We start from the raw sequence: 27,418 nt of genomic DNA, 5'->3' as shown, positions 1-27,418 counted from the left end.
CAATTCCACTCCTAGGTACGTATCCAAAAGATTCAAAACGAGTGTTCAAACAAAAATATGTACACCAATGTTTACAAAAGCACTACTCACAAGAGTCAAGAGGTGGACACGACCTAAATGTCCATCAAATAATGAACAGATAAACAAAACGTAGTATATTCACAGGATGGAGTATTATTCAGCCATAAAAATGCATAAACTACTGATATATACTACAATATGGATGAACTTTGAAAACATTATGTTAAGTGAAAGAAACCACATGTTGTATGATTCCATTTATACTAAACATCTGGAAAGCGTATTAGAGGTTGTCAGGGGCTGCGGCGGGGGGAGGACGGGGAGTGACTGTTTGATGGGTTACGGGTTTCCTTTGGGGTAAAGAAAAAGTTGTGGAACTAGACAGGGCTGATGGTTCACATAACGTTATGAAGGTACTCAATGCCACTGAATTGTACACTGTAAATGGTTAAAAATGACAAATTTTGTTACATGTGTTTTACCACAATTTAAAAAATACCATAAGTCTTTGTAAAACAATATGTATAACATAATCTCAATGACAAAACCCAAAAAACCTAACACACACACAGGAAAAAAACCTAGAGGTACAACGTTCTTCAGACCGTGTCCTTCCTGAATCCCTGGGCTGCCCAAGATGTCCAGGAACCTGTGAACAGCGCGGGGCGGGGAGCAGTGTCCCCCTCTGCACCAGGTCCATGCAGGTGCTCAGCACGGTGCCTGGCAAACAGCAGTGTGCGGAATAAGCCTCGTTAGATAAATCTCAGCCTCACAATTTGAGAGCAAAGGGGGCTCTGCTAGAGTGGCTCAGCGTTTATCCATTTTATACATGTTTCTACACTTTTCATTTTTAAAAGGGTTCCACTGCTTTAAAAACACAAAGAAAAATGTCGTTCACTAACTACTGATCTAGACAACTGCCAAAATGTTTACGAAAATCCTGAATCAGGTTAAAAAAAATGGAGGTGTGTGGCACTATACTGTCACAAGCGAGGTAAGGTTTGGTTCTCCTGAGGAGGGGTGTAGGGGGTGAGGTGGGAGGGCAACAACTAGGAACTGACACTGGACCAGCAGCCAAAGTTCCAACTAACCTAAGTGGGAAATCCTGCAGCGTTAGAGTAAAGCAATCAGATGCTACCGATAAAAAAAACCCAAATTACATTTTCACTTTTTATAATCATCAAAATTAGATTTTTATTTATTTTTTTATTTTTTTGGTGAGGAAGATTAGCCCTGAGCTAACGTCTGTGCCAATCCTCCTCTCCTTTATATGTGGGACACCACCACAGCACAGCTTGACAAGCAGTATGTAGGTCCGCGCCTGGGATCCGAACCTGTGAACCCGGTGCCGCTGAAGCAGAGTGTGTGAACTTAACCACTATGTCGCCCGGCCGGCCCCAAAATTAAATTTTAAAAATACATCAAAACAAAAACTCTCAAGTACCCAAGAGCCATAATAAAGTCAAATTTTACACGTGTAGTTGGTGGTACCTAAAACAACCAAAAACTGCACTGGTAAAAAGCATGTATGAAAAAAATATAACTGACTTAATAAAGGAAGCTATTTGTATGAGGGGAAAAACCCACAGGTCTAACAATAAGACACTTGATAAGCCTGGTATTTAATTCCAATCTGGGAAAAGGTCTCGGAATGGGGTTTGCATAAGAGAAAGGTGTTTGGGAAGCCAGCTCCACACGCTACCTATTCTACAAACTGCCTTTCTGACATTCCGCTTGGAGACAAACCCAACCTAGAGAGCTGTTTAAACAAGCTCACCCTTAAGCCTCAGGTCTAGAGAATAAGAGCTTTGTTCTCCCTCCAAAGAGACGTTTGATGTTTATGCTAAGGAGACCTGTCATTGCAACTTAATTTATGGCTGACTGTGAATACCCGAACATCCAGCAAGGGTCCACCTGATGCCCAGGAGAATGTCGGCTAAAACTGGAACGAGCGGCACCATTACGATGGAGCGTGTCCCACGTTCCCAGGATCTAAGTGGACAGACTCTGCCGTCATATTCAGAACACCTACCAGTGATTTGGTATTTCTCCTTTACTTGCAGTTATAGTGAAAACATAAAACGATTCTGTTTTCTTTCTTTGTTGTACTTAGACAGACATATTCCTGCCTCATGAGGGCAGGGAGGCTATTTACCAGTGGTATTCCGTATCTGCCTCCTGACCTATTTACTATGCTATGGATGAGTAGAGAGGAGATGCTGTATGTCACAGTTTTGAGTAGAAGAGGGAGAGGAATGGTTGTTTCAGGCAACTGGGACAATGAAGGAGGAAAAAAAAGCAGCCAGGGCTGAGAATAAAACTAATGAGGTTGAGATCAAGTCCATTTGGCTGGACTAAAATGGGTAGGTGGTAGAATAAACAGAGATGAAAGAGGTGAGGTAGGAAGAGAGATTATCATGTTCCAAGTAACTCACAATTGTTTGTGGCACTTTTGAGTGACTGGGATAAAAACTGTAGATACAGGAGATAATAAAATTACAGCAGGACAGAACTGGAATTATTTACCTTGATTTTGCTGAGAGGACGGAAAAGAAATGAATGGATTCAATTAAACAAATTTATTAAGTACTTAAGATACGCAAGGCTCTGTGACAGAACAAAGCCATATAAAGAATAAGCCAGCTCCTAGCACCACTTTCTAGGGGTAGAGGGTGAGAGGGGCGGGGAGCAGACAACTATAAATCTGTGTGAACCTCTATACTACCAGTGTGGACCAAAGAGAAAAGGAGAGAGGATGGAATTACTGACTGGGGAAGGCTGGAGGACAAAGAAGGTCCCACACTGAAGGATGCTGGATTTGGCTAGGTAGAGAAAGCCAAAGCCATGAAAAGCACAAGGCATATTAGGTCCACAGAAAACGGACAGATGCCACAACAATACCAAGGTTCCAGCCAGAGACAAGGGCAGTAAGGGAGACTAGGGCCAGATGAGACTGATTGAGATGCCAGGCTAAGGAGTCTGGAATTGATCCTGGAGGCCACATAAAAGTGGTGGAACCACCAGATGCAGAAGGTGCGTTTTCCAAAGTTAACCCAGCAGTAGGAGAGAGCACAAGCGGGAGACTGGAGGCAGCCCGGTTAGAAAATCACTGTGAGAGTCATCATAATATAGAGTGCAGTATTTAGACAGAGCACATGCCTTGAAGTCAGACAGACCTCAGGCCCACCGCTTAACCTCTCTACCCCCCAGTTTTCTCCCATGTAAAATGGGGATAGGAGTGCCTCAGAGAATAGCTGTATAGAGTAAATGATGTAACGCAAGTGCTCAGCATAACACTTAAGTATATAGTAAACATCCACTAAATCAGATGCTTTTATTACTACTGTCATCCCAGTGAATGAGAAGGGGTGGGAGTTTTTCGTAGTTCTGTGGTTGCTCCAACCAGCAGAAGAAAAGTCAATCTGTGTGTAAACTTCTAAAGGGCAAGGAGAGATTCTTTCCTCAGTATCCCTCTCAACATTCAGCTTGGTCCTGGATACTAGAAATGAACACTGACTGCATTCGATTCAATCTTAGCTACTACAAGTACAGAAAGTAACATACAAACTCACACCAAGACAATACAAAGATTTGGGGCAAGGCAAGTTCACCACAAATACTTACCAAAAAAAAATACGCTTCAATACCCACATACCTCAACTCAAACATCCCAACCACCTAAAAACCTTATGTTCAAAACACCCATAATCTTCTCTCTCCTCCAAACACTCAACGAGTATCTAGGAAAAGGTAACCGGCAGTAGAGGGAAGCCACATGTGATCAAAGGATTTCTGTTCAGTACGAGGTCCACCGACATGCTGGGGACCAGGTCTCAAGTACTCACAAGCCTATCTTGGGATATTTCTCCTATTTCCTTCTCCTCACGTCACCCTCTGACTCACCACACACACACATTTCAAAACACACCACCTATTTACTATCTCTCAGTTTCTGCAGGTCAGAAGTCCAGGCACAGCATGACTGGTGTTGGCCACGGCTGCTTTCTCATCTAGGGCTGGGACCGCTTTCAAGCTCACTGGTAGTTGGCAATCTCCACTGCCTTGTGGATGAAGGACTGAGGTCCCCATTTCTCTCCTTGCTGACAGCCAGAGACCACTCTCAGCTCCTACTGTTGGCCCACAGTTCCTGGCCACGTGGCCCCCACGGGCAATTCACACACGGATGTTTACTTTCTTCCAAACCAGCTAGAGTATCTCTGACTTCCTCTTCTGCAACCAGCTGAGAAAATCCTCTGTTTTCAAATGGCTGTCTTGGTTAGGTCAGGTCTACCACAAGTCTCCCGACCTGAAGGTCAACTGATTTGGGACCTTAATCACATCTACCAAATCCCTTCACAGTAGTACCCAGATTAGTGTTTGATTTAACAACTGGGAGAATATATGTGTATACCAAAGGCCAGGAATGGGGGGGGGGGGAGGGGACGGGACACTGTGGTAGGTAAAATCACCTTATATTTTATTTTCTTATTATAGCTCTCAACTGCCAGAAGATAAGCTCCAAGAAGGAAGGCATTCCTGTCTCCTTTTGTTTACTGTTGTATCTCTAGCACCTGCAACAGTGCCTGGCATGTGGTAGGTGCTCCATATGTATGTGTTAAAGGAATCTTTAGATCACAACAGTAGTACCCAATATACAGATATCTGTTTAGTTTATTTACAGGCTGGAAACGGGACTTCTAACTGTATAATATTAAAATCGTGGTTTACAGAAGCCATTTAAGAATCCTTGGAATTCCACATAATTTTCTCTCCACTACAATTATTTGTATGGCTTTAATGAAACACAGTGGCTCCTCATCATTCATGGATTTCACATGTGGATCTGCCTACTTGGTACAATTTATTTGTGACCCAAAATCAATACTCTCAGTGCCTTCAGTCCTTCGCGTACACGTGCACAGTGGTGAGAAATTTGAGTCATCCGTGCACACAGTTCTAGCCAAGGCTGAACAAGGCAACACTCTGCCTTCCCGATTGAGCCCTCGCACGGTAAATACGCATCCTGTTCATGGAATATTCACAGCCATGATTTTTGCCTTTTCGTGGTTTTTGGTGGTGATTTCACTATTTAAAATGGCCCCCAAGAGTAAATGCTGTCTAGTGCTCCTAAGCTCAAGAAGACAGCAAGGCGCCTTATAGAGAAAACCCGTATATTAGATAAGCTTTGTTCGGGATAAGCACGCATTATAGTGCTGCTGGCCCTGAGTTCAATGTAACGAACCAACAATCTACAGCCATGCATTGCTTAACGACGGAGATATGTCCTGAGAAATGTGTCGTTAGGTGATTTCATCTTTGTGCAAACACCATAGAGTGTACTCACACAAACCTGGATGCGACAGCCCTCTACACACCTAGGCTATATGGTACCGATCTTATGGGACCATCGTTGTATATGTGGTCTGTCATTGACCAAAACGTTGTTACACGGCACACGACTGTCTATTAAGTAGTGTCTTTAAGCAGAAACACACACAAAACAAGGTTATATACTGACTGGTTGATGAAAATGTCACCAGAGGCTCACAGGAACCTACCCCTGTGTTTCCCCTAGGAGCAATGGTTCAGTATCCAGTAATTCAGAGTTAGAGTCGAATTTATAGAGCTTAACTACCACGAGCACCGAGACTTCACTGAATTAACCCCATTTTACAGATAAAACAATGACGCTGAGAGAGACGTGAAATGGCAGGTCCCAGCGCACTCCAGCACATCACCCTGTTTTATCTTCTTCACAGCGCTCATGATTGAAAACTGTGGTGACTTATTTATTTTCAGTCTAAGCCAGTTTAGTTGTAAATTTCACGACAGTTACAGACTTAGGGATTTTTGCCCATCTTGTTCTCTGTCATTTCTCCATGCCAAGAACCACTCCAGGTAGATGCGACTGAACAAAGAAACGTCCCATATGTAATTGTATAAATTAGGAATGACCAACACTTTAAACTGAAAGGCAGTTACTTTCATTATGTTAAATTCTAATTATTTAGCAAGACAAATGCAGGCTTAGGACTAAGCGGAGAGAGAAGAAAACCCGAAAAGACCAGCAGAGATGCCTGAAGCGCCCCCGTCTTTGAAACGGAGGGAGCAGGTAAGACGGCCTGGGACGGAAACTTCACAGCTAAACCACAGTTTGGCAACTCTACAGAGTCAGGGAAAGAAAGAAACACTCTGAAACGGTATTTTGGCTCTGGGTTCCATCTGTGCATGATGGAGAAGCCCGCAGGCAGGGAGAAGAGACAGGAGCAGAGATGGTGCGTCCTGAAGCCCAAGCGCAGGTCGGACCACACGTGAGACTGAGAACTGAGGAGGGCACACAGCAAGAGCAGGCGCTGGAACCTGGCCCTGGGGGAAATGAAGTGACATCGCAGGGGACCGCGTCTGAGGAGCCCCAGGCCAGGCAGGATGATGGGCTCCGCATGCCTGTAGCACTTCCAGCGTCAGGGGGATTGACGAGAAAGAGGACTCTAGGATTTTCTTTTTATAAGTACAGAGAGGAGAATGAGATAAGATGCCTTTACGTCAACTCCTACTGTACTAGACAAATAACACAAGAATCCGAGACAAAGAGGCGGGATTCCAGAATTAATGTTCACTGCTGCTCCGAGCAAAAACTGAACAGTAAACAATAAGGATTTCAAAAGTAAAACAAAAGAGTCACTTTGGTATTCTAATTTAACCTTCAAAAATAAAGAAGATCTAAAGCGCCATGAACTGAGAGTTGCGTTCCATCTCAACACCCTATGCCCCTGGGTTACTGCGAGAACAGACTCCTGCCATTCAACTCCTGTTTCAAAACGCAACAAGCGAATTCAACAGGACGAATTCAACAGGACGTGCTGGAGGCAGCAGCGCGTCTCCTGTCTCCCCGTTTCCTGATTCACATTTTGGTGGCAAGGTTACAATTAGCTCACCGGTGGAGAATAAACCTATTTATAACACAGCAGTCCACCTGAAAGACACAATCATCTGAAAAGGCTTTTAGAGGAAGGTGAAGCGCAACCTCCTCCTGCCCTGACAGCAGACGCCCAAGGTCCTTTCGGATGAAGTCCTCAGTAACCTTCCTGTGTGCACAGTCGCCATTCCGGCCACTCTCAGCCTCCATGTTCTTATGTAACATTTACATAGTGTCATAAACATACCCAGAGTTGCGTAAGAATTAAAACGTTGCCAAACCAATAAAGCCCAAAGCAGGTCACTCCCTCCGGACTGGCTCTGATCAGCACAGGTATGCTGCCCGGTCCACGGCATGCGGGCCTGTCAGAAGACACAAATCAACTCGAGGAAATCTGAAACGGGTCCACCAGAGTGCACAAAGGAGAAATTAACCACACCGACATGTGCTGCTTCCAGCAATCCCAAGGGTGTGTGATTCTGCCCCATAAGATAAAAAGTAACCCAACAGTGCTTGTTCACTGAAGTCAGAAACTGTGTCTAAAAATACCTCCCGGCCAACTGGCTATCAGTAAGTCAGTCTCACAAAGGTCCCAATAAGAGCAACACGCACTATTTCCTTAGTCTACAGAGGGAAAACTGAGGTAGTCGCAGGAAGGTTAAGTGACTTGTTCAAGGACAACCTGTCCGGGAGCAAAGTTCTGGGGCCGAACACCAGGCTCCTCCCTCCCTCTGGCTCTAACCTTTAACCACAGTAGCCATTTGATTATGTTTTAATCACATCTGTTCCAGGAGCTCTTTTAACAAAACTAACCAGAGACAATTCTTCTCTACAAGAGTTCACGTGCACTGAACTTCAAATCTACATCCACTCAACAAAATTACAAGTCTCGGCCAGAAATTAGACTTTTAGTCTGTTCATAAAAATTCAAAATGTTCCTATCATAAGCTCAAATGTCTCCCTCGTCGCTTTTGTCTTAAGTGAATGTCACGTTCTCCTGCTAACTGGTTCAATTATACATTTTTAAACACCAATGTGAAAATTCCAAAGCTAGGCCTTAAAACATGGTATACCAACCAAACGGATGCTGTTTATAACCTGGAACTCATTTTCCTTATTACTGACCCTTTGCTAAGTTGCTGTTAGTTCGCTAATTAACACAAACACCTATGCTTGCTGCCCTCATGTCACGTCCAAGGACCAGGCTCAGGGCTGCCAGGCTCGGCCACTCCTCCAGCCCACCTAGCGGAGCCCAACTGAGGAAGTGCTGGGGAGGAAAGCAATCAACTTCTTGGTATCCCACAGCCTCTATTTTCCCAGAACTGACGTTTTACTTTCAGCCTTTTGCAACAGTGGTCTCTGTAGCATGCACTATTGGCAACTAGACGTGTCCCGGAAAAAACTGTAGTGTCTGGCCAAGAAGTTTAAAGGCCTTCGAGAATGTTTGCTGGACACACAACCTAATTTCCAATTTACCAAAAAAAGAAACCAACTCCCTATTATGCCCACCCATCCTCACCCCAACAAACATCCATTTCAGGAAGGTTACAAAAAAATGAACTCTGCCCCATTCAGAACCAGTTGGATTATCAATTAAACATTCTTAACTAGGCTCTCAACAACACGAAAAACCCCACAAACACGCCACCAAATCAACAGGAAAATGGCTGTTAAAGATCTCGGATATATTAGGGACAGGACAAAAATTCCTATGGAAGGAACTTAAAGATTTATTCATATGCATATAAAATGACAAACTTGAAGGCTGAGTCTCCTTATTTACTACCTCACTAGAGAAATAACACTATGTTACACATTTCAATAACACAGCCCATAATGAGGCCCAGCAAACATTATTCATGAAAGCCATTCTCTCACCACAAACGTCAGGCTGTGTTCATACACTTGCATCGTCTTCATCAGACCCTGCAGCACATTACCCACGCCACGGAGCAGCAGAGCCAGGAACACGCACGAGGTGCTTAACAGAAGCATTAGCCAGTAAACAAAGACCCCACTGCACAGGCTGCACCACTGGGAGGGAACATCAAAGCTGGAGATAATGAACTTGTTTTTGAGACTCCAAAGTGCGATGATGTCTTTTCTTGATTGTCTGCTTTATTAAAGAAGCCTGAATCCACCTGAGAATCATTATTTTTAGTGGCGAGGAGAGCCACGGAACACGCACTTGAGCTCCCATGGCTGGAAGGTTAGGGGCTGCTGAGAAGTCAAAGCAGCAGGCTTTGTACCTCAGGAGCGAACACAATCCTGATCGTCTCTCCCAGATCCATCTGTGGGTCAATAATCACTTCAATCTAACTGCCAAATATAACCTTCATCTGCTACCCCAATGCCAAAACACATCTGAGGCGAATCTCTTAAATTAAATATTTTAGGGTTTCATCTGCTCTTCTCAGCCCCCAAAGCCTCATAAACAACACACCCAGCTGAGTGTCCCACAGAAGGTTACCCACCTCTACAGTGGGCAGGGTGGAGGTGGTATCAGGGAGCAGAAAGCCGTGGGGGTTGGGAGGTAAGGGGTGAGTGAGAGTGGAGGAGTGCGTGGGGGGAAGGGATGGGCAGAGGGGTTGTGTGGGAAGGTAAGTTAAGTACTGACCAAGGGCCAGGAGACGGTCCAGTGGTGGGATCTTTAAATAATCTTGGGGGTTGGAGGCAGGTTCTAGGATTTCACCTGAAAAGGCATCCACAAAGTGATTAACTGAATGGGCCCCCTGGGGTGGGGTGGGAGAGGCGAGGCGGAAAGCAAATACACCTAGATGCAGATTAAACGTTCTGGAACCAGGTTTCCTAGGGTTAGAGAGATTCCAGAGCCAAGCTCCAAAAAGCTTTAGGGGCCTGTTCCGTCTCACTTCCTCCACACAGCTTCCACAGGGCGTGTGTATTGGAGGTGGGGGGTTTGCCCCACTGAACTTAAGGGACTGAACGAAGGGGAAATGAGACTCCGTCTCCCAGAGCATTAGGGAGGAAGGAGAGGGAGGGGAAGAGACACCCCAAGTGTAGGACCCGAAGGAAAGGTTAGAGACCCCTTCCCCTATCATCTGAGGTGCGCAAGGCCTCTCAACATCAGGATACCTCGGGGAAGCAAAGGCTCCATCGCCCGAGCCCCACAGTCTTGGCGGGAGAAAAGGCGCCCCCCGGGAGCATCTGGAGGGAGGGAATGAAGACCCCCGCCCCTGGACAAGCTGAGGGGCACAAACATGATCTGCAAATCTTGGGGAAGGAAGCCCGCACTCCCTCTATGGAACATGGGGGTGCTGGGATCGCGACCCCCGAGAGCTCCCCGAATCCAGCTCCTCTTGGAAGGGGGCTCGGGTGCCCCGGGGCCCGGCGTGAGCTGGGTCCTGGCTGGGCGGCCGCGCCTCGGGGGTCGGGGGAAGCCGACCAGGGGTCACCCCGACTCCTCCGCGCCCCCCGCCCGGCCATATTGTGCGCGTGGGGAGGGGGCGCGCTGTCGCCAGGGGCCGCGGCGCGAGGCCTCGCCCTCGCCCGGCCCTCTCCATCCCGGCCCCCGCCCCCCGCCCCGGGACTCACCCTGGATACCCCGGGGCCCGGCCCCGCTGCTGCCGGCGAGCAGGAGGACAACAAGGGGGAAGAAGGAGGAGGCTCCGGCCGACTCCGCCATAGTAACCGCCGCCGCCGCCGCCGCCGCAGCCCAGCAGCGCCCAGCGCGCGCGCGCGCCCCCGGCGCCTCCCCTCCTCCCGCGGCCCCGCTCCCGCCTCCCTCTCCTCCGCCCGGCGCCGGCACGTGCGCTCCCGGCGGAGCCGGCGCCGCGACCGCCGCGCGCGCCCCCGAAGGGCGGGGCCGGGTGCGCGCAGGCGCCCGCCTTAAAGGGGAGTGTCCCTGTTAAAGGGATGGGAGGGGTTCGCGCCGCGGCCAACCTCGCGGGTGGGTGCCGAGCGCGGCGCGGAGGAGGCCGGGCCGGACACGCAGCCTCCGCCCTCTCCTGCACCCCACACAGCGCATAGTTATCCTATCTGTGCCGACCCGCTCTCCCCGGCATCGAATGTTCTATGAGTCCCGTGCGTGTTCCTGTTCCCTTCATCCCTACTGCCTAGCCTCAAGCCCCCATCACGTCCCACCGGGGTCATGGGCACCGTCGCCTAACCGGTCTCGGTGTGGAGAGCCCTGTGTGGCCCCCTGCAATCCTCTGGACGCACAGCAACCCGTGTGATGGAATCGTGGGATGCCCCTTTTCAGAGCACACCGAGGCTTTTAATGATAGTACTCAGTCTTGGCGAGGGTGCTGTGTGAGGCACTCTCCTTCTCCTGGTAGGTGGAACCCTTTTGGTAAACAATTTGGCATATGTATCAAATGCCTTAAAATATTCATACCCGTTGACCCAGAATTATCCCCTATTTGTCTTCAAGAAATAATAGAGATGAGGACAAATATTTCTGAAAAATGTTAACTGTTGCATACTGATCATTGTAAAAAGCTGGAAACTTAAGTAGGCAATAATGGAAGACAAAATATGACCCATCCATGTGATGGAGCGTTATTTAGTAATTAAAAATTATGTTTATAAAAACTAAGGACATGAGAAAATGTTCATGACATGGTGTTAGATGAAAAAGCAAAATAGGAAACTATTTACAGTATTTTAATTTTGTTGATTATATGTATCTGTTTGGAAGGAAAAAAGACTGAAAGGAAATGACCCAATATGATCAGTAGTTATAGCCAGATTAATTTTTTACTTTTTCTTTAAACATTTCAATATTTTCTAAATATTTTACAAATAGGTATTAATTTCAAATTTAGAAAAAAAAATACTTATAAAAGGTAAACTGAATTACCTGTATCTTTTTGTAAAGAGTTCACTATCTTTAGTTTGAGAAAGAGCTAGAGATCATGAAAAGGGCAGGTCTTTGGATCCAGAGTTCTGTGTCTGAATTCTCCTTTTCTAACTAACTGGCATGAAAACTTGGGCAAGTTTTTAATCTCTCTAAGCCCAGTTTCATCATCTGAGATCTAGGGGTGGAGCGAATGACCAAACCAGGGGGAGATTCTCAAAAGGAATCCTCACCTTATAAGTTGTCACCAACCTGAAGAACGCCCATCCTCACATCCAGAAAAAACAGGGCTGCAGACACATTCCCCAGACACAACTCACACACAAACACACACGTGCAAAGTAGTGCAGAGGCACTGTCTACAAGTTGGTCAGTGGAGCTGGATGAGTAAACACCTTATTTTTATACTGATCTCCCTCATCCCCCCCCAACTGAGCTCCCCCTCCCCCACTCCATCTAACTGGTCTCCTAAACTCTGCTCCACTCACCCTTGGGGCTCCCAGCTGTGGAAAACACAGCACTAGGTTACAGTGTTGGTTCCCCAGGGCTGCCAGAACGAAGTACCATGAACTGGTGGCTTAAAATAACAGAAATTTATTCTCTCACAGTCCTGGAGGCTAGAAATCTGAAACCAGGGTGTCAGCACGCCCATGCTGTCTCCGAAGGCTCTAGGGAAGAATCCTTCCTTGTCCCTTCCAGCTTCTTCTGGTGGTTCCCAGAGTCCGTGGTGTTCCTTGGCTTGCGGAAGCATAATTTCAATCTCTGCCTCTGTCTTCGCATGGCCGTCCTCCCTCTGTGTCTGTATCCTTGTGTCCAAATTTCTCTCTTCTAACAAAGACACCAGTCATTGGATTAGGGTCCACCCTAATACAGTATGAGTTCAAGGGATTTTAGCTTATTTACATATGTGAAGATCCTATTTCTAAACAAGATCACATTCACAGCTTCCATCCAGTGAACATGAATTTGGGGGGACACTATTCAACACAGTGCCTTCCCCTACCCCTCTGGCTGGGAAGGGAAAGCTGATCCCTCAGGAATACGTCTCTGAGGCCAAGGGTGAGGGAGTGTCCTTCCCTAAACCTTGCTAAGTGCTGCCACTGTGGCTATAAGACCAGGAGTCCCCGAGGAGACCTGTGGTTACTTAACTCCTAGAATGCAAGATCAGCCACATACCTGAGTATAGCCCGGGAAACCAGAATGGGTCCACAGACCAAATGCCAGCTCCATCAGCTCACTTGACAGCATTTGCCTTTGGGCAAGATCTGTTACCTCCCTAAACCTCTATTCACTCATCTGTAAAATGGAGCTGATGGTAGTGCTATCTCATAGAGATCTTGTGAGGATGGATGAAGATGTGGTATGTAAAGCATTTCACATAGTCTCTGACACATAGGAAGTAATATAAGAAGAATAGCTATGATGATGGTGATGATTTGACCTTTACTACAATCCTGTGAAGTGGCTGAGGCGTGTCAGGCTGTGCACAATTTACGGGTGAGGCAGCTGAGACCTAGGGAAGGTAAGTCACTTGCCCAAGCTCGTGTATAATTAAGTGTAGAAGCCACAGCCTACCAGTCCTGTGCTGCTTCATCATCGCAGCATCTCATGCTTTCCCAGGGACTGGTCTTCAAGAGCCAGCTGAAGGTGGGAAATTAGACTTGATGGGGTTGGGGGCAGGGGTAGTAATATCTCTTACACCCTATTTCTGAGCATTTGGGGCATCTCCTCAAGTCAGACCTTTCCTAGATGACGCATCTGCCTTGCCTGAGCTGCATGGAAACAGACCACCCAATCTACACGTGCTCCCTCCCACAGCCTGGCTCTCCTACCCTCGCTGAAGGCCTCAGCAAAGTGTCCATTTCTGAAATCCTTCTTCATCTTGGGCCTGGACCCACATCACAATCTATGAACTACTTGTCTGCCCTGCTCTTAGTCCCCAGGCTCCACTGACTAGACCGTCTGGTGTTACAGCTGCCATCTTGGTCACAATGCACCAAGACACTCCACCTCCTGGGGGATTCAGCACAGTTTGCCTTGGCAAGCAGCAGGGTCACTAATCCCAAGAGGACAATAGCTCATCTTCATTCATCCATTCTACAAGCACTTACTGAGCACCTACCGTATACCAGGCATGACATATAAACCATAGATAGGTCGTGGTCCTTGCCCTCATGGAATTTACAATCTAATAGAGATGAGCATAAGAAAAGAAAAGCCACAATGTGTTGTATGTATTCTATAGCACACACCTGTAAAGAGTCAGTGGGGGCACTTAGGAGGGCGTGGATGATTCAACTCTGCAAGGACAAGCTGAGGAGGTGGGAAAGGTTTCATGAAGAGGTTGTGCTACAACTGACTATTGGAATATGAAAGAGTGTTCCCTAGATAGGCAAGCTTGTATGGAGCAGGAGAAGGCAGGAGATTGTTCCTGCCAGAGGGAGCAGTATGAGCAAAATACCAAGGTAAAATTGCCTGGCAGTTAGGGGAGCCCTGAGCAGCAATGGCAGCACACCCAGAGGGTGGTGGGTGAAGGAGCCCGGTGGTGGAGCAGAAAGGTAGTTTTGGAGAGATAAACAGACACAGAAGAACACTTGGAACTGTCCTTGTCTGCAGAATTCTTGGAAGGGTTCTAAGCAAGGGCTAAAAACCATATTTGTGTTTCAGAAAGACCACTTTGCTGAACCAAATGAACTTGAGGTTTGTGAAGATGGTTGGAGGAAGGCAAGACAAGTGGTAAGGAAATAAAGAGGAGGCAATTCCAGTAGCCTAGATAAGATAGGAGGAGGACCTGACCCTAGGCAGCAGCAATAGAGATGGGAAAAAGAAATAGATTGAAGAGATTTTAAGTAGGTAGAAACTGTAAGACTGATTGGATGTGGGAAGTGAGGAGGAAATGGGGATGGCCCCATATGATTCCAGGATAATCTAACTTAGGTGTCTGGCTGCTTGGTGGCTCCATTCAGCAGATTAGCAAGAGCAGGTTTGGGAGAAAGATAATGAGCTCCCTGTTGGGCATACTGAGTTTGAAGGGCCTCATATAGGTATGTGGAGCCACAAAGATATGGATTTGGAAGTCAGCAGTGTATCACAGTTGTTCAAACAGCTCAAGGGACTGAGAGAATTCTGGAAGTACAAGCAACACAGACAGGAAAGAGAAGACAGAAAAGGAACAGTCAAAGAAATAGGAAAAGAACCTGGAAAGAACAGAATTATGGAAACCAAGGTGGGAGAGTGTTTCAAGAGATCAGTAGTGTCTAATATTGAGAAAGGTCAAGTAAAATGAGTGCCCAGGATTTGATAACTTGAAGCCCATCAGGTGAGCTTTACCTGAGCAGGTTCAGTAGAAGATAGGGTGGAGGCCTGATTTCAGGGAGCTACAAATGAATGGAAGGTGAAGGCTTAGAAAGGCTGAGTGTCATCCATTCTTTAAAAGATGGCTGTGATGGGAGGGAGAGACTTGGATTTTCTTTAGAATGATGGACCAGTTTCCCTGAACAAACTTTCTGCTGAAGAAACAACTCAAAAAGCTCAGTAAACTAACAAGTAAGTGAAGAATGCTCGAGTTAAAAACTAAGGAACAGAGAGAGGAAAGCAGAACACCAAAGCTGGTTTCCACCTTGAGAGTATTTGCATACTAGGTGAACTTGAACTTTGTTTTTCAAAGGTGAGCAGGATACAGAGAACAGGAGACAAAGCCCAGGCCTGCCCAAGGTGGGGAGTCTAATAAGCAACACTCTGCAAAAAGCTGTGTTTTACAAAGCATAATAATACACTCAGTCGAAGGATGAACTAGAAATAATTCACTCCTCCAGGAGATTGCAAGGAAAATTGCCTGACTTGAACCTCTGCTCAGAGTGAGAATGGGGGAAAATCCTCCCTGAGAATTCATAGCCACAAGCTGGCCTGCATGATTTAATTTCATTCCAAATTCACCCTACCTGGGTGGTCTAAAAAATTTAGATTCAAGTAGTCCCAGGCTGGTAGTACCTCCTGGTAATACCTAGAATAAAAATGAGCAAATCATCTCTAGAGGAACCCGCCTTCAACTCAGGTTACAAAGAATTCTCACAGACAAAATTCCAAGAAATATAATCTATGCATCAAAAATCCAAAAACAGTTAAATAGGACTGAGAGAAAAATAACATCAACTTAGAATTGCATACTGATAGAAAATGTATTTCAAAAGTGAGGGCTAAATAAAAAATGTATAAGTTACATATGAATTCGTGTGTACTTTATTAATTGTCAGATATTCGCTAATAGAAGAGAAATAATTATAAAACTTTCAAGTTAAGAGATGGAAGGAACTAGAATGAGAAAAAAATAATCCAAAAGAAGGCAAGAAAGGAAAGAAAAAGGATGATATTAAGGTGAGATAAATAGAAAGCATAAAATAAGATGGTGAAAGTGAATTCAAATATATCTGTAATTACAATAAATGTGAATGGGCTAAATAATTCAATTAAAAAATATGGACAAGACTGGACAAGAGAAAGAGAGGAAAGGGGATTTCCAGAAGGATACACAAGGTCACAGAAGTGTTTGCTGTGTTTTGTTGCATTAATAAGAAGAGAGAGATGGCACCTTTAGACTGCAATAAAGGAGCTAAGAGGAGTTCAAAGATACAGGAAGAAGAAGGAGTAAGTGATGGAGCCAGAACCCAGGGTGGATGGGGAGCACAGGATCAAGATCCAGAGGCACAGGAAGTAGCCTTGGCCTGAAGGGAAATATTACCTTCTAGGAGGCTGGAGGAAGGAGATGAACACAGAAAGTTTATAGGTGAGAGAGGGGCCCCCTGGGGTTCTCAGTCAAGGTGCAGGCATGGCCCTCTGTTTTGGCACAATATGATCAGGAGGCAGGATGACATATGATGGTGGATGTGCCTGAAGAGAGTGGTGAGAATTTGTAAAAGCCACTGTGGAGATGGGAGTGGTGTCCAGGGATACAGAAAAGCAGAAAAGGATTGCCAGAGTGGCACTGGGGCCCAGTTGCAGAACATAAAGTTGAGGTCATAACAAGCCTCTGATGGTACAGTTTTCTCTGGAAATGCTCAGCATCCCAGAGTGGGAGCAGATGAGGGGATGTTTGGAGGCTGAAGTGTTGGGGGGGGGGCGGGGTGCAGCTATAGAGGCTAGCTGGAGAACAGACGGGCCGGGGAGTTGAGGCAAGCGGAGGGAAGGCAGCTTAAGCAATGGAAGAAACTTGAATGTGCTGTGGTTGGTGGCTGGGGATGGGAGCCTGGTAAGAGGGACTGGTATGGGCTTGAGAAGCCCAAAGGCCACAGTCAATGTCAGAGACCTGACGCTGTCAGCAACATGCAGTCTGTGCTCACTGGTCCCATGGAATGGTGCTGAGCTATGGTGTTCTTGAAGAAAACCCCTCCCAGGCTTTTCTTGCTCACTTTCTGCTCCAAAGGCCATTGCATGATCTTAGATTTTGTTTCTTTAACCCTCACGCTGACCTCGTTCCACCTCAATGCCTGCTTGGTAAACAGGCCTGGTACCCTCAGCCCTGATGATTCATACCTCACGTTCTATCCCGTCATGCCTAGTGACCAAGTAGGATGGCTCTCCTGGTCATTCACCTTTTGTTATGGACCTCTGAGCTTTAACTGGCCCACCTCTTCTTCATGCCCTCAGTGAGGCCTCATAGCACACATCTCTGGTTCTGCTAGTGCTGCAAACTCCCTACCTCCTGGCCACCCTCCCTGCTGTCACCAGGCACACCATGGCATGGCCATGTTCTGAGACAGCCCCCTTCATTTGGTTGTCTGCCTTGTTGAGAACATACAGGCTCCCTATTGCCCGTAACACGAGGCCACCTGCACGGCATTCTAAATCTGGAGGGGATTTTAGAAATTATTTCGTCTGAACCCATTGTTTTACAGATGGAGAAACTGAGGTCCAGAGAAGATAAGTGACTTGTCCAGGACTGAACCAAAACTGGCAGTCAAGACCTCTACATGATGAAAACTTAATGTCCATCCAGACTTACTTCCCCTACTCTTAAAAATAGCATTCAGAGACTGACCATTTAGCCTCCTAAGAGCTTTATGTGGATTACTTAATTAATCTTGACAAGAACCCCATGAGAGAGGTACCACTATTCACCCCATTGTAGAGATAAGGAATTGAAGCATAAAGAGATGGAATAACTTGCCCAAGATCACCCAGCTGATCCTAGTCCTTCCAGCTCCTCTCTTGTCCTGGCTCCTTTCTCTCTCTCAATCCCTCCCCCTTTCACACACAAACACACATACACACACACCCTCACACACCCACACACCCACCAAGTCCTCACTCATAGTCTTTGCCCTGCCTGGGCAGCCCCTGCTCCCTCTTTTCCATCTGGATTACAAGAGTTCTATCCCTTTCACCTGCCTACGCCCCCTTCTCCTAGGTGAGTACACGGTCTGCCCTCTGGTCACAGATGATTGCACCAGGTTGGGCATCTGAACCAAGGAAAAGCAATAAATAGACTGGTTGAGCAATTCAGCTTCTCTCTCATGAGCGTTTGAACTAAGGAAGTGTAGAAACAGTTAATTCGACGGTGGCAGGAGCTACAGAGTAGTACCTGGAAGCCACCCTGGGCCATGTGGCAACAGGAAGCCAGGAGAGGAGAGTGGAGCAGAGGCAGGGAGAAGGAGAGAGAGAGATTATGGAGGTGAGCCTGTGGGTGTGTGCGTGTGCACACACGCCCTCCAGCCTCACCCACTTGAACAGTCAAGTTGTCCTCAACACACACCCAGCCTAGTGTCTTATCAGATCCCATGAGAGCTGGTTGTGTTTTCCACTACCGGTTTCTCTGAGATTCCCATGTATCTTTCCAGGAAATCCTCTTTTCACCTCCACTGGTTTGAGTGTGTTGATCCTTGTAGCCTAGGAGCCCTGGCTAGAATACCAGCTCAAGAAATTCTACCCATGCTTCAGAACAAGCTCAGGGCCTGACTCCTCCAGGAAGCCCTCCTCCCTCCAGGGTGTGTTCCTCTCTCCTTCCCCAGAGAGATCATAAACCTTACAACTTCCGTTTCCTTCCTGACGTGCAGTAAATTCTTACTGATTGATCAAACTTATAACTTTGGGGGGCCCATTTCTAATTTTGCCATCTGAAGTTGGACTGTCTTTGTTGCTGTCATTTTCTGTTCTAGCAAATCCACGCATCCATCCATCATTCATTTATCCTGGGAACATTATTAGAGTGTCTATGAGCCAGGCACCAGACCAGGCCCTGGGAATGATTAAGAGGAAGTTCTTCGTTCTTGCCCTACAGGGGTTCACAGCCCAGGAGGGATATTCAGATTCCCCTCACCAAATGGGTCACACCAACACAGCCTCTGGTTTCATGACGCCAGACACACACACACACACATACCCTAGATGTGACTACTAGCCCTGTCACCTTGTCACACACACCCAGACACAGGCTCTATCTTGTTTCCTCCTCCCAGTTCCTCCATCCCCTTCCTCATCCCAAGTGCCCACCCCTGCCTCCTGCCTGGCCTCACCACTCACCCTGCTCTCTGCTCCAGAAGGTGTCCTGGAGTTCTCCCTCTACCCTTTACTCTCCCTCCTTTTTGATCATTCTGTGGTACGGGAATTGACACTATAGTCTGAGTGTGTGAGTGCCTTTATGCTATTTTAAGACCCCAGCACTTTGCAAAAACCTGGTGGAGGATACTGCCAAAGCCAAAGGGTGGGGGAGGGGCGGCTGAGCAACCTGAGCCCGGGGCGGCTGGGCGTCTGCGTCTGGGAGCCAGGTTGGCGAAGCCAGTTGCACAGGAGCCAACGGCAGGGCCTCCGTTTGAACTTGCGCTGTTACCTCCTGGTTTCCTGGCCCGTCTAGCCTGGGACCTCCACCTTCTCTTTGCCCAGCCTCATCCTCTCCATGAGTTGCTTAGGAGTTTGCACACCAGGCAGCATGTAAAATTGTTGTGTTTCTGGAAACACACACACACGCAGAGAAGCCTTGAAATTCTTCTTGGAACAGGTCCAGGGATTTATTTATGAAATTCCCAGGGGGTGGGAGAGACAGAAGTCTGGACTTTGCAGACTGAGTGCTGTGCCATCATCTCATCAACATAACCGCCAGCTCTAGCGTGCACTTACTAAATGCCCCCTGTGTGCCTGGGCCAGGCTCGTGGGGGCCGTGGCAGGGTGGGCAGCAGGCACAGGTGCTCAGTACTCAAAACTGCCAGCATGCCCTACCCTGCCATCCCCACAAGAGGAAAAAATATGCATGATATGGACATATTTTGGCCATGGTCCCCCGCTCTGCCCTCTTTCCCACCAGCCTGCACTTCCTTGCTTTCCCGCTGTCCTTCTGCCTGAGCCTGCAGCCTCTCTCCCCCTTGCCCACTCTGCTCTGGAGTCCATGCTGTCCTGTGGATGGACATCTGGGTCCCCTAAAGAAAGGCTTCAGGGGCTTGCGCGCTCCGCTGCGGCGGCCCAGGGTTCGGATCCTGGGCGCAGACATGGCACTGCTCGTCAGGCCACGTTGAGGCGGCGTCCCACATCCCACAACTAGAAGGACGTGCAACTAAGATATACAACTGTGTACCGGGGTGGGGGTGGGGGTGGGGTTGGAGAGAGAAAGCAGAAAAAAAAAAAAAGAAAGGCTTCATGGCTAGTTTCTACACAACTGAGAAACTGGGAACTGGCTGTAGTGTGCTAAACCTACCTGATCCTCGGCAGATTGGCACGGGACAGAAATAGGGTTTATGCCCGGGCATGGCAGGACCTGTCAGCTGCTGGAGAAAGCTGGAGTGTCCTGGCCTCTTAGGATGGTTTCTAAGTTTCCCCAAGGATGGACTTTGGGTGCTTTGGAGGGGAACTAGATGGAGGCAGATGGTCAGGCTGAAGGTCAGGCTAACTCTGCGTTCAGTGGACAAGCGGGTGGAAGCTTTCTGCTTCAGGACTGGCCTCCAGGTCCCTAGCCCTTATCTAGCTCAGCATCTGAGAGGCGACTTGGCAGGACTTGCCTCCCTTGACTCTGTGGAGATGGGAAAGGGCGGGTCTAAATGTGTCTTTAGATTCCCATGTCTACCCTGCCTTTAGAGGGAAGGCACAGGATCAATATCTGTGCAATGACTGATCTTATGCAAATGTCACGATTTTACTTCAAGACCTTAGAGGTAAGCTCCCGGTTGAAAAGATGGAACAGGCTGTCAGAGATGCAACAGAATGACAGATAGTTAGACAGAGGCCACTGCATTTACCGCAGGGATTGTAGGACTTTCAAAAACCAAAGGCCACCATCCAGAGAATAATCAAATCAGGGGACAGGTAATTAAATATATTAAGTCAAAAAATGGACGCTGGAAGAACAATAGGGACAGCGTTCTTTAGGGACCACAGAATCTTCTCTAACCTAGAGCAGCCTAGGCACCAAGCTCTGAAGTTTAGGCTCCTGACTCTGTTTAGGGAAAAAAAAAAAACCCAAAAGTCCCAGCGGCCTCACAGACCTCCGAAGTCTCTCCCTCCCTGGCGAAGCCCCAGGCTGGCCTCACACAACGAGTTGGGGTGGGGAGCTGTGCCTTCTAGCAGCCTCTCCCAGGTGAGGCAAGCAGGTGTGGGCAGGCTCGCCTGCCTGGGAAGCTTGTTGTGAGTAGGCGGGCCCATTCCTGGCTGGGAGGAGGACCGCGTCAGCAGGCCAGGGCATGTGTACGTGTGTGCGCATGTGTGTGTGGGTTGGGAGAGGGTTGGTAGGGTGCTAAAGGCACAGAAACATGCCCCCCACCGCCTACCACTATACTAAGCAATCATGAGCTGCCCCTCTAAGCTGATGGGCAAATGTACCCATGTGAAGATATGAACACCCAGATCTATCTCCAGGCACCTTAGTAGACGAAAGACCGTGGGCTTTGGGTTCAGACAGATCTGAATTTAAACCCCAGCTCTGTTATTACTAGCTGTGTGATTCGAGGCCCATCACTTAATCTTTCTGACCTTTGGGTTCCTCATCTGTAATATGGGAATAATTTTTATCTTGCAAAATTTTGGTGAGGATAGAATGAAACTGTCCTTTGTCAGTTGCCCAAGCCTGTAGAAAGGAGAGTTAGGACTTTCTAGGGGTCCATATTGCAGGCACTGAAATCAGACTGCTGGCATTTAACCCCACCACACTGGTCTCCTTGCCTGTAAAAGAGGGATAGTAATGGTCCTAGCTCATAGGTTTGTCATGAGGATCAAACAAATCAATACGTATACAGCACGTTTGTTGGCGTCTGGCCGTGGACGTGCTCAAAACATGTCAGGTGTTGTCCTACAGTTCAACTAGCCCAGAGCCTGTGCTCACCCCTCTGTGGTCTTTGTCTCAGGACCCAGCCCCACCACAGCCCGTGTCCCAGCTTGCCCTGCCCGTGGCTTCTGGCCAGTTTTTCTTACAGTGAAATCTGGTTTTTCCCCAAGCTGGTCCTTCTCAGGCGTGCTGTTGTCATGGGAACCTACAGGGACCCGCCTGTGTCTGGGCGGGGGAAGGGGTTGTGGATTAAAGCTAAAGAATCCCACCGCTGCTTTTGCAGCTCCTACGACAGTGGGCTGGCCGCCATTCGTGCCCCCAGGCTCCATCCAGACGGTGGGGGGCCGGAGGGAGGAGTGTATGGCGCTCACTCCCCTCCTGCCCCACCACTGGCCAGGTGGGTGACTTCCATGATTCAGCGCTCTGCCACCATGTCCTCATCATCCTGTCAGAAACAGAGCCTGGAACTGAACACTGTTGCTTCCTTGTGGGGCTGACCAAATGCACGGCTTCGAATAGGGATTCATAAGTGATTGATTACTCCTCTTCACCTTTGAGACAAACTGCACGACTCCAGAGTAAAGATAATTGCTCTCACCTAACAAATCTGGAAACTGAGGCTTCAGAACACCTAAGTGACCTGCCTGAGTCATTTAGCCAGTAAAATCTGGAACCAGCAGGTGGAACCCAAGTCTTTTGGTCTTTGCCATTACCCTGAAATGCCTGGGACCACAGGGCAGCTTGCCCTGGGGGGTGCAGGACAGGGAGGGAGGGAAGAGGGCAAGAGCTGGTCCCCATAACCCAGTGCACACCATCTGTGTCTCCTCTGGGAGGTGATTCTGAGAGCACAAAAAAGCATTCTCCTCTCCTCCCCTACTAAAATTCCACCCTCGAAAATTAAGGCAGCCTTTTTTTAAGAGGAAAAGAGCAACAGATCAAGAGCCTTAAAGAATTTCTAAACTCGGGGGCCAGCCCGTGGCCAAGTTCACGTGCTCCGCTTCAGTGACCCAGGGTTTTGCTGGTTGGGATTCTGGACGCAGACACGGCACCGCTCATCAGGCCATGCTGAGGCAGAGTCCTACATAGCACAACCAGAGGCATTCACAGCTAGAATATACAACTGTGTACCCAGGGGGCTTTGGGGAGAAGAAGAAGAAGGGAAAAAAAAAGATTGGGAACAGATGTTAGCGCAGGTGCCAATCTTTAAAAAAAAAAAAAAAAAGAATTTCTAAACTTGGACCTCATAATTCCACTCCCAGACATTATCCTGAGCATATCCACATACTTCTTAACTCTACAACCCCAGTTGTAGGAATTCATCCCAAAAATATACTGTAATCGGACACACGCATAAAGATCTGACTCAGGAACGCCATCACAGGTTCAGCTGAAAGAGTAAAATATGGTAACAAATGAATATTCAAAAATAGAGAGTTGCTCATGTAAGGTACATCTATACAAAAGGTTGTAGAACAGTATTTAATGATACAAAAAGATGTGTATGATATATAGTTAAAATGGGGAAAAGCAGGTTATAAAATATGTGTAGTATAATATTTATTTTAAATTATGCATATAAAAGAGTTAGAAGGATATTTAGCAAAATGTTTACAAGAGTTATCTCTGGATGGTGAAATTACAAATATTTTCCTCTTGATTATCTCTATCATCAAAGATGACTATATATTACTTTTGTAATTAAAACAATCAACATAAGCTAATTTAAAATAGCTTATCCACAAACATATACATTGCAGCATGATTTATAATAAAAAAAATCCCAGAATATATATATATAGATACACACACACAGAATGGCTTAATAAATTACATAATATACCACATTAAATATTATGCGATCATTAAAATGATTATGAAGTCTGTGCAGAAATATCAAAATGTTTATGATATCTTAAGTGAAAAATACCGGGCACAAAATGGAATGTGCTTCATGGTTATAAGTATGTAAAGTATGTATGCTTTCAAAAACGAATATATTTGCTTCAATGTGGTAGGGCAAGATTATGTGTAATTTTTTTCCTTTCTTTCAAAATTACCAAAATATGATACTTTGCCTTTTCAATTAACAAAAAATACTCATGGGATGATATAGTGCTAAGCACTGGGCGCTATTTCTGAAACTATTCTAGAGAAATGGGGGCAGAGAGTTCTGACATCCCTTCGTAGTCCTCACCTCATTCATCCATTGAATATATTAGTAATAATATTATTGTTACTACATATTGAATACTTACCATATGTGTACATATCTCATTTCTAACTTTCACAAGAACTCTCTAAGACAGGTAAATTACTTAGGACTTTGTTGGTGCCAACTAACAGAAATCTAGTCTAGCTATTTAAGAAAAAAATTTTTTTTTCCTTTTTTAGTTTAAGGATGCGGGGGTTTCTCCCAGGCTCAGTGCAGCTGGTCTCAGTCAGTCACGGTGACCAGGATGTCAAACGCACATCAGAGAAAGACTCTCTATTTCCATGTTCTCTTCCTCTTTGGGCCTTTGCTTCATCTGTACATCCACTTCCATCCTCTTTGTTGCCAATCACTTTCTCTGCTTCCAACCACACAGGAACATATGGCTCCTGACAGCCGTTGGGTCTACGCTCAGTCCAGCCGCACAGGAAAGACTCCAGTGTGACTCCCTCTGGGTCCCAGCTCCTCATTCAGGAGGTAGGGACTGATGGTTCAACGTAGGCCAGGTGCGAACATCTGGCCCAATCATCTGGAGGGAGAGTGCTTCACCATGCTGTGTGAACATGGCTGCTAGGAACCACCGCTGTTCTTATACAAATAGGGGAGGAGAGGCAATTCCCAGAAAAAGTATGTGAGAGTGGACAGGAGAAGGTGGATCAGGTAGTTGAAAGGAAAAATCAATCTATGTCAGATATAGCAGGTATTATTATTCCTCTTTCAGCAGATGAGGACACCGAGGCTCAGAGAGATTAGTTGACAGTATTAAGGTCATACATACGGTACAAAACCAACAGAGCTGGAATTCAAACCCAGGTCTGCCTCCCTCCGGAGTCCATTCCATCACACCACCACACACATTTACTGATAAATGCAAGTTAGTCAGACCAAGAGTGTCCTAGACAGAGGGGACAGTATGTACAAAGGCCTGGAGGCAAAAAGAAACTGCAGGTCTAAGGAGCTGAAAGGAAGAAGTCTAGTGTGGCTGGAGCATAAAAAGGGAGGAGAGCCATGGAGAGAGATGTGGCCAGAGTTGTGGGCTGAGTCAGATCAAGCAATAAGGACCTGTTAAAACAAGCAGTTTACAATTTAACCTGAGGGCAGTGACATTCCATGAAGAGCATTATGGAACATCAATTTGCATTTTAGAGGAACTTCTCCAGCTTGTGTGAAGGATGAACCGAACCGGAGAGGCTCGATGGATGCAGGAGGAGACTTCACTAACCGACGTGAGAGCTGCTGGTAGCTGGGACCAGAGGAGGGATGGAGAGAGGTGGATGGAGTTGGAGAAATAACTGGGAGGTGGAATGGACAAGACTTTGCATGTGATTGATTGATTTAAGGGGGTTGGGCGATAGAGAGAAGGAGTCATGAACAAATCTCATGAGTTTGCTTGGCTAGCAATACCATTCTCTGAACATCAGAGACGGAGCCGGTCTGGGTGTGACAGATACTGAGTTCTGTCTTGGACATGATGAATCTGAGATGCCTGGGAGACATCCAAGGAGCCGTCCAGAAGCAGCTGGGGCTTGAGGTCTGGAGCTCAGGAGGGACGTGTGGGCTGGAGACACAGATCTGAATGTCCTCAGCGAGCATTAAAGCCGAGGTGTGATGAATTCCCCCAGGAGGCATGTGTAGATGGAGAGGAGGCCTTGGGATGGAATGCCAGGAACACCAGCATTTACGGGAGAGGCAAAGAGAAGCCTGCAAAGAAGTCTGAGAAGAGGCAGGAGGGAGACCAGCAGCTGTGGCAGGAAAGCCAAGAGGGAGGACTGGTCAGCAGTCAAATGTTGCCCAGTTAAATAAGGAAGGACTGATAAGGGTCCATTGGATTTAGCAACGAGGAGGCCAGTGGTAACCTCCAAGACATCAGTTTCCACCGTAGAGCCAGAAGGTGGTGGGCTGAGGAGTGGGAGGTGAGGAAGCAGAGACTTCTCCAATAGATGTGACCATGAGGAGAGGGGAGAGAGATTGGGGTGGTGGGAGGCGTGGGGTTGAGAGTTTTGTGTTTGCAGCAAGTTTACACCCTGGTGGGAAGGACGGGAGAGAGAAGGTCAAGGTGAGGACTCATCCAGAAGAGTGAAGGGTCATGAAGAGCAAGGAAGCTGAAACGGAGACCCGAGGAGGGCGAGATGTGGCTGCAGGCCAGCCCGTGTCAGCCAGGTCTGGTGTCAGCAGTTGACAGCATCCAGGGGCTTCCATTTTTTTTTGCAGTAAAAGACAAAATCAGTCGAGATCTGAGAGTCACAACCCTCCCATTTATCACGCAACTGTGATAAATCTGTTTTTATGTTTTCACCTCAATACCATAGGATCAAATTCTCAAATTCATACCGGAAATACAATAAAAGTGCAAATCTGGAAGAATTGTGGAAAGGCCAGTCTGAATGAGTGAATATTGGTTAAAAAAAAAAGAGAAAGAAAGAGAAGTAATTTTATCCGTTTCAGGTACATACAGTAACACAAAATATTACCTAGTGGTTGGGAAAGAATCATTTGTAATTAGCATAGAAATTGTTTGGAATGTAAATTAGTTTTTCTGAAGTACTTGACTATGCTTAAAAACAGTACTTTAGTATTTTAAGAATTCCCCTTGTGGGGTAAAACCACTTTATATCTATTTTAAGGCCTTGTTAAGTCTGCTTAAATGTAGTTAATTTTTTTTTTTTCTGGAAAAGATACCGGCTACATCAGAAAACAGTTTCTGGCAAAGGTAAGATTGTGCAACCGTGCGCTGCACGGGCGGTTTCCAAAGGCCATTTCCACCAGAGAGCAGATCTGATTGCTGGAGATTGTTACTAAGGGAACCGTGGGGCGTGAATATAAATTTCATTTCACAAAAGATCTAAGTAAAGTATTGATCCAAAGGGAGCAGCCAGTGAGGACAGGATGAGAAGCCTTTTGTTAGTTGAAATAAACACATGTATACACGTACATATGTATATATGCAATCATAGGCCTTCACCTTGCCCTGCAGGTCTGTCCTTTAGCTGCTGCCCAGATGAGGAGGCCAGGGACATTAGAGAGCCAGGGGCTGGGGACGGGTTCTGCCTTTCTCTCCTCCCACTTGAGAGAGGAACAAAGGGAGAGATATTGACACCAAGCCGGCGTGTGGCTCTGCAGAACTGAAGCCATGAACACTACCAGTGAGGATAGTAAACCATCATTGGTGTTATTATTATTATTTATTGAACAACAATTCTGGCCGAGCCCTTTGTG

The 27,418-nt window shown here is 46.9% G+C and overlaps 1 protein-coding gene and 1 long non-coding RNA gene across 5 annotated transcripts in view; both read right to left on the bottom strand.

Moving 5' to 3' along the window:
• Positions 1–10,662, bottom strand: part of ACVR1B (activin A receptor type 1B) — a 40,723-nt gene extending 30,061 nt beyond the window's left edge. The window contains exon 1 of one of the 4 annotated variants that reach the window (XM_014740953.3): positions 10,490–10,662. In XM_014740953.3, the coding sequence (XP_014596439.2) occupies positions 10,490–10,580 (91 nt within the window). In that variant the 5' untranslated portion in view covers positions 10,581–10,662. The remainder of the gene's footprint in view (positions 1–10,489) is intronic. The other 3 variants (XM_070270245.1, XM_070270246.1, XM_001494129.7) reach the window with 3 other exon arrangements.
• A 1,669-nt stretch (positions 10,663–12,331) lies between these two features.
• On the bottom strand, positions 12,332–19,379 carry LOC138924914 (uncharacterized). Its single transcript, XR_011440260.1, has 2 exons — positions 19,269–19,379; positions 12,332–12,581 (listed from the first exon to the last, which is right to left on the bottom strand). It is a non-coding gene; the product is annotated as an uncharacterized lncRNA (long non-coding RNA).
• Positions 19,380–27,418: the final 8,039 nt, after the last annotated feature.

Source organism: Equus caballus, chromosome 6, assembly GCF_041296265.1.
Source record: "Equus caballus isolate H_3958 breed thoroughbred chromosome 6, TB-T2T, whole genome shotgun sequence".
Taxonomy (NCBI): Eukaryota; Metazoa; Chordata; class Mammalia; order Perissodactyla; family Equidae; genus Equus; species Equus caballus.
This window is presented reverse-complemented; position numbering and strand designations above follow the sequence as displayed.